We start from the raw sequence: 7423 nt of genomic DNA on the forward strand, positions 1-7423 counted from the left end.
GCACAAAATCAAGATGAATTATCCCTAAACAATGGCCAATCAAAATGCAACAGCTATATTTATTTATTTAATAATTAATATACTTGTTCAAACTTCAAAGGCAATACTGCAATAGTAGTGCGCTGAGTTTTGAGTCAGAATCCAAGTGTGTGATTCACTGTGACAAGTTGGAGTAGAAGTGGCTGCTAATAGCGACAAACTTAAGATCCATTCCATCAACCACCCCTAAACCCTTCTATAATAAGCTTTACTTTCTTCCAATTCAGACAACCTTACCAAAATTTTCATCCTTCTCCCCAAAAAACAAAGATCCAAAAACAACAAGAAAAAAAAAAAAAAGAGAAAAAAGAAAAGATGGCAGCTCCAACTTCTCACAAGCTTTTTTCTGCCCTTAACTGCCGCTCCAATCCCGACTTCTCCGCACCTCCGCCTTCCTTCAACCGCCGCCTCAACTCTGCCGCATTTTACGGTCCCTCCGCCCTCATCCTCCGCTTCCCTCCAAACTTCCATCGCCAGCTCAGCACCAAGGCTCGCCGCAACTGCAGCAACATCGGCCTCGCTCAGATCGTCGCCGCATCTTGGTCAAATGCACCAGCTGCCGACTCATCCGGGGCGATTCATGCCGGTACGTGAACATTTTTCTCTTTCACTTTTTTGTATAATTATTCAGTTTTCATTTTGTAATATTAATCGTTTGTGATTATTATATATGATTTTCAATCAAGCTTGCTTCTATAATGATGTTTGATAATATTTTGTAACTTGTTTACATAATGTATAAGATGCTTTGATGTTGTTGTTAATGTAATTACTTGGTGATGCATTGGGCTTTATGCAGCTGAAAGATTAGGTAGGGGTATTGTAACTGATGCAATTACCACCCCTGTGGTGAACACTTCTGCTTACTTCTTTAAGAAAACCGCTGATCTCATTGATTTCAAGGTACTATACTTCCAATTGTTCAAAGCTTCATTCTACTTCATGAAGTTTTCATGTTGAAAGAATTATGTAATAGAAAAATTTTCAATTATTAGGGTTGATAAATTTGTCATCTGTTTTTGTTGCAGGAGAAACGCCAATTTAGTTTTGAATATGGGCGATATGGAAATCCGACAACAATAGTTTTAGAGGAGAAGTTAAGGTTTGTGTGTTTGATTCGATCATGATCTTGCAGTGCTTTTACATGTTAATGTGTTATTATTGGCATTTAATGAGGTATATTATCTTTATAAACCAGTGCACTGGAGGGGGCCGAATCAACTTTGATAATGGCGTCTGGGATGTGTGCAAGCACAGTTTTGTTGATGGCACTAGTTCCAGCTGGGGGACATCTTGTGACCACTACGGATTGTTACAGGAAGACTAGAATATTCATTGAGACTGTGCTTCCAAAGATGGGAATCAAGGTGCATGATCACACTTATTTGGAGATCTGAATGTATTTTGTTTTGCTATTTTATGTCGCTGTGATTGTAAAGGTTGCTTAAGTTGTTTGCACGGGGAGCACGTGCCTTTTTTGCTTTCATAATTATTCTCAGATTTGTAAATATCTTATTTATAGTTCTAATAAATTTTCAATTTGATGAGCAGGCATCTGTTATAGATCCAGCAGATGTTGCAGCCTTGGAATCTGCATTGGAGGAGAACAATGTTAGTGTTGGAGAGAATAGTTGATCTCCTTCTGTGGATTTTCTATCTTAGATTTGGAATTATTTGATGTTCTAGACTTCACATTGTATTGTGCATTTGTGCAGGTGTCTCTATTCTTCACCGAGTCTCCTACCAATCCTTTCCTCAGATGTGTTGATATTAAGCTGGTTTCTGAGATTTGTCACAAAAAAGGGGCTTTGGTCTGCATTGATGGTACATTTGCAACACCTTTGAACCAGAAGGCCCTTTCCCTTGGTGCTGATCTTGTTTTGCACTCTGCAACAAAGTACATTGGGGGTCATAATGATGTTAGTTAGTTTGCTCTTTCAAACCCAATTTGGTGGTAGACATCGATGCAGACATTGTACATTTTATATATTCATTATTAAGCATCAAGGAAATTTTTTCCCTTTGTTTCAGGTCCTTGGTGGTTACATTAGTGGTCCAGATAAGTTGGTTTCACAAGTTCGTACTTTGCATCATGTTTTGGGTGGTACTCTTAATCCGGTTAGTCATCTCTTCAGTGCAGAGCCCTAGTTTGTGGTGTATGCTTGCAGTGAAGAATATGTAATTGATAACTTCCCTGACATAGTGCAAATGTATTCACAGAATGCTGCATACCTATTCATTAGAGGCTTGAAAACCCTGCATCTTCGTGTACAGCAGCAGAATTCAACAGCATTCAGGATGGCCAAAATTTTAGAGGAACATCCCAAGGTATGATTCTGTTGATATTACAACGTCTGGCTTGATCCTAGCCGAGAAATTTTGCTTGCCGGAAACCCTTGTATTAAAGATGCATGAGTTATGCTACATCCAAATCCACCATACAATGGCATAAAAACACATTGCCATAAATATTTGGCATCCTTTCTTCTCCCAAAACCAACGAATCTGTCGTGTTCTTTTAATTAATTGTTCTTTTTATAACTGTTTTTCTCATACGCCGGAAGCAAATATGTATGTGTTCTTCCACCGGCTCTTCCCTGTGTTATTTCACTTTTCATTTCTTGTAAAAAAGAAAGTTCAGATAAGTTGTTTATTGCGTGTATAGTGTGTAATTATCATCATATACAATTACACATATAATTATATGTGACACTTTAGTGTTTCACAAATCCGGAATGATGCTACTATAATCATATATAATATAACTGATTCTAGAACGACATGCTAAGTTCTGCATTTGATGTTAACTGGCGTTAATAAAACAATACATTGGCAGGTGAAGCACGTGTACTATCCAGGCTTGCCAAGTCATCCTGAACATCAGCTTGCCATGAGGCAGATGACTGGTTTTGGTGGTGTTGTCAGTTTTGAGGTGATGATTGCTATCCAAATCTGTGGTTGAAACCAGTAATAACATTCTCTATAATTGTGTGGTGTTAATAACCTTATTGACAAACACTGATAATTCCATCGCTAATCATGCAGATTGATGGAGATCTAATAACCACCATAAAATTTGTTGATGCACTGAAAATCCCATATATTGCACCCTCATTTGGAGGCTGTGAGAGCATTGTGGATCAACCTGCTATCATGTCTTACTGGTACTCATTTGAATTTGTTCTTTAAGTTGTCATATTAATGATCAACACTTATCCCTTGCGTATTTTGAATGGTTAATATATTATGTGTATGATGCACTGTATATCGTAGATTATACTAGCATTGTCGTTCCTTCTAATTGTTCCTTTTGCTTGAAGCTTCTTGGTGTCAAATTAATGAAATATTATTTTAAGATAAGGTTTGGTTATTGATGTATATTAAGGGTTTCATGTGTTGTGGAACAGGGATCTTCCTCAGTCAGAAAGGGCCAAGTATGGTATTAATGACAACTTGGTTCGCTTCAGCTTTGGAGTTGAAGATTTTGAGGATTTGAAGGCTGATGTTCTGCAAGCTTTGGAAGCCATATAATATACTAAAAGGCAATTAGGCAGTATGCACTATGTGCACTTACCTTAGTGTTCGTTGTTCGTCTTCTTGGTTCTGTTTTCATTATCATGTATAAGCGAATCAATTGAATTTTGATCACCCAATGTTTTGTTGTGCTATTTTGGAAGAATGATTTTGATCACCTAATGTTTTGTTGTGCTATTTTGGAAGAATGATGTCTCATTTGAATGTCTTGAACTATCAAAATTTTCAATTTATTTTTTATCCTACCTCCACCACAATATTTTTTACTAAATTTTAGCTAAAATTTTTGTAAATATTATTTACATAGTTAAACATTACTATAACAATTTTAATTGTTAATTCATATAAACCTAATGTGTAAAACTCAATTTGGTTTTTTAAAGAATTTAATTTGATTTCTTAATAGATGGAATTTTATAAATTTAGAATTTTTTTTTGTTGCACCCTTTTGACAGGTCAAGGATAAATTTAAATTCTATTTAAAGGTATTTTTATCTTACCAGTTACCAGGTCAAGCGCCAATTTAAATTCTATTTTTTTTTGGGTGACTCAATTTAAATTTTATTTAAAGGTCTTTTGTTACATATACAAAGCAAAATTCAGACATTTGACCTTTGTTTAAGTGAAAGAATAAGCCGATCACATAACTAATTCAAATAGGTTATTACGTCATTTAATTATTAGGTTATCATAACTTATAATTTTTGCTTTAAATCAAATAAAAATGTCGATAAATTTACTTATCAATTGAACAAAATTAATTTTGCATTTAGAGATTATTTTTTATGAGTATAAAATTAAGAACTATGCTGCGTGGACACTAAAATACATATTAGAATTTAAATACATATTGAAAATAAATTAAACTATACATATATTTATATATAAATACATTAAAAATTAATTTTAATAGCTGATTTTGGTGTACGAATATCATTTTTATAAAATTAATTTCGTGATCTAAATTTCAACATTAGCTAACATCTTTAAATTTATTTTATTTATTTTTAATCAGAAATTTTTAACTTTAAATTTTAAATTTAAACTCTAAAATTAACTAATATTAACTAATTAAGAAATAGTTCCTATAGTTCCAGTGTAATTGTGAACTTGGAACTCAATCATTACCAGTTTCATGAATGCTGCAAGCCTGCAATCATATTGTTATAAAATATAACAAGAGGCAACAACTAAAGACCTCAGTGTCTTCCCCAAACATGATTAATAATTGAGAATGTTACAGTTAATCAGTTATCCTCCAATCCTCCATAGAGAGTACTAACCATATTACCTCAAAAACAATGCAAAATGGCATACTTGCATCAACACTTGCCCACATGGCAGAAACCTGCACTTCCATGCGAGACCTCAAGGTCCTCCATGCCCGCGCCTTCTGCGCCTCCCTCCATCACCATCCCCTCGTCCTTGCCAAGCTCTTCCGCTTCGCTGCAGTGTCGCCCTTCGGGGACTTGTCCTATGCCCACCGCATGTTTGATCATATGCCTCAACCAACCACCACCTTCTTCTACAACCTTCTGATCCGTGGCCACTCCAACACCACTTCCATCCCTTTGTATCCCACCTATTTTTTTAACCTTATGCGCCAAAAGGGTATCTTTCCAGATGGGTTTTCCTTCACCTTCTTGCTTAAATCCACCTCCAAGACCAACCTCCTTCCTAGTTCAGTACACGGTGCCGTTTTGAAGGCCGGATTTTGCTGCCACCTTTATGTGCAGAATGCATTGTTACATGCTTATGCAGCAAAGGGGATGAGTTTGACGACAAGGAGGGTGTTTGAGGAGGCTTTAAGAGTGGGATTAGAGGTTGATGTTGTATCCTGGTCAGGCTTACTTGTAGCACACGCAAGAGCAGGGGAGCTAGAAATTGCGCGACGGGTGTTTGATGAAATGCCTGAGAGGGATGTAGTCTCGTGGACCACAATGTTATCCGCGTATTCCCAGGCCAAGCTTCCACAGGAAGCGTTGGAGTTGTTTTGGGAGATGAGGCATACTGAGGTGAGGCCGGATGAGGTTACCATGGTGAGCGTGATCTCGGCTTGCACAAATTCGGGAGACATAGAGACAGGGAGGATGGTGCATGAGTACATAGAGCAGAATGGGTTTATGTGGATGGTTGCACTCTGCAATTCCCTGATCGATATGTATGGGAAGTGTGGATGCTTGGAGATGGCGTGGCATGTATTCAACGGCATGAGGAGGAGAAGCTTGATCACATGGAACACAATGATTTCTACGTGCGCAAACCATGGTAATGCCGATGATGCATTTGGGTTGTTTGAGTGGATGATTCGTTCTGGGGTTGTGCCAGATGGGGTGACACTTCTGGCGCTTTTAGTTGCATATACTCATAAGGGTTTGGTTGATGAAGGGATTAGGCTGTTTGAGAGCATGAAAAGAGAGTATCGAATTGAACCAAGGATTGAGCACTACGGTGCCATGGTGGATATGCTGGGACGTTCCGGGAGGCTACAGGAGGCATATGATCTCCTTACAAGCATTCCTATTCCCTGCAATGATGTGATTTGGGGAGCACTGCTTGGTGCTTGCAGGATTCATGGTGATGTAGAAATAGCAGAGAAGGTTATAAAGAAATTATTGGAGTTGAAGCCGGATGAAGGGGGATACTATATTCTTCTCCGTGACATCTATGTTGCTGCCGGCCGACCGGTTGAAGCGAACGAGATGAGGGAAGCCATGTTAGCCAGTGGAGCAAGAAAAACTCCTGGCTGTAGTTGGGTGGATGCATGAAAGCTACAGCAGTCAATATATTGTTGATGCATAGTTAATTCCTAATTATACGTAGTTAACAGCATAAGTATCACAATTAATGATATGCAAATAGTTTATTGTTCTAGTTCATTTCTGCTGCAGATTTGTCCACAGGGAATCTTCCAAATTCCTGATTTTTGACACTATTGTAAATACTAGCCAGGAACAAGCAATAGTTTTGTTGCAATTATTGTTGGATTGTCCTTACTATTGAAGGCTTTCAGAAATCAATGCATGTTACCGCCATAAAGTTGTTCATGCTGTTTGAAACTCATCGAAATGAGAATTGTTGATTTTATCTATTTATTTTTTTTAATTTTTTTTATTGCACTGATAAGTAGAAGCTAGAACCTGAAATTTATCTTTTTTTTATTGCTGAATTCGATGTATTAAAATCTAGGCACATTATTAAGTGGAAAACTAGCTGGGAACTGGCAAGTGAAAACAATTTGATAATTTTGAACCTCTTTTGGGGGAATGATATTACAAGAGTAATACCATTTTAGAAAGATATGACACTAGTTACACAAAAAAGAAAGCAAATTTTCATATATTACAAAACCAGCATACTCTCGTCAATAATCATACACTTCAAAGAAGAAAACGCCACCAAATTTTCTTATACCGTTGCCCAACATAGCATCTTTTCCCAAGCACTCAACGACCAGGGAAGAAAACTGGGCCTGCATTGGCTACTTAGAAAGTTTAAAGTACAGGATCGAGGCTATAACAAGAACCATGACAATAACAATGGTGGTAATAATCCACTTGTTCCTGCTCATCCTTCTTGATATGTTGGACAAAATTTTCTTGCTCTTGCCTACATTATCATCTACTCCATGAAGCTGCATGAGATGACATAACCATCAATAGACAGAAGAGCATATACTTCAACCCCAAATAAAGTTAAGAAACTAGAAACACACTATACAAATGCCACATGAGAGTCAAATCCCAGAGATAAAAGTCAAAATACTGCCTAAGCTTTTATTTCAGGGTGTAGAGTTCTTAAAATATAACTTATTGGAAAACTTTCAAGTGTACCAGTACACCATACACCA

The 7423-nt window shown here is 37.1% G+C and overlaps 3 protein-coding genes across 4 annotated transcripts in view; 2 read left to right on the forward strand and 1 right to left on the reverse strand.

Annotated features, from left to right (window-relative positions):
- The window catches only part of LOC107635351 (cystathionine gamma-synthase 1, chloroplastic), a 29341-nt gene extending 25519 nt beyond the window's left edge, over window positions 1-3822 (forward strand). The window contains exons 3-13 of one of the 2 annotated variants that reach the window (XM_021122043.1): window positions 612-625; window positions 839-942; window positions 1068-1141; window positions 1238-1406; window positions 1591-1650; window positions 1755-1958; window positions 2071-2157; window positions 2260-2367; window positions 2876-2971; window positions 3085-3203; window positions 3447-3822. In XM_021122043.1, the coding sequence (XP_020977702.1) occupies window positions 612-625; window positions 839-942; window positions 1068-1141; window positions 1238-1406; window positions 1591-1650; window positions 1755-1958; window positions 2071-2157; window positions 2260-2367; window positions 2876-2971; window positions 3085-3203; window positions 3447-3570 (1159 nt within the window). In that variant the 3' untranslated portion in view covers window positions 3571-3822. Of the gene's footprint in view, window positions 1-156; window positions 626-838; window positions 943-1067; window positions 1142-1237; window positions 1407-1590; window positions 1651-1754; window positions 1959-2070; window positions 2158-2259; window positions 2368-2875; window positions 2972-3084; window positions 3204-3446 lie in introns of those variants that run through there. The other variant, XM_016338815.2, reaches the window with a different exon arrangement.
- On the forward strand, window positions 4665-6712 carry LOC107635350 (pentatricopeptide repeat-containing protein At1g74630-like). The gene has a single exon (XM_016338814.2). The coding sequence runs from the start codon at window positions 4875-4877 to the stop codon at window positions 6339-6341; it is 1467 nt and encodes a 488-aa protein (XP_016194300.1). The 5' UTR covers window positions 4665-4874; the 3' UTR covers window positions 6342-6712.
- Window positions 6802-7423, reverse strand: part of LOC107635352 (vesicle transport v-SNARE 13) — a gene marked incomplete at its 5' end in the record, with an annotated part of 2605 nt that continues 1983 nt past the window's right edge. The window contains 1 exon segment of the mRNA XM_021122044.1: window positions 6802-7207. Within this exon segment, the coding sequence (XP_020977703.1) occupies window positions 7055-7207 (153 nt within the window). The 3' untranslated portion in view covers window positions 6802-7054.

Source organism: Arachis ipaensis, chromosome B04, assembly GCF_000816755.2.
Source record: "Arachis ipaensis cultivar K30076 chromosome B04, Araip1.1, whole genome shotgun sequence".
In the NCBI taxonomy this organism is placed as follows: domain Eukaryota; kingdom Viridiplantae; phylum Streptophyta; class Magnoliopsida; order Fabales; family Fabaceae; genus Arachis; species Arachis ipaensis.

Coding starts and splice junctions, on each gene's coding strand:
- LOC107635350 (XM_016338814.2), top strand. CDS start 4,875: ATGCAAAATGGCATACTTGCATCAACACTTGCCCACATGGCAGAAACC.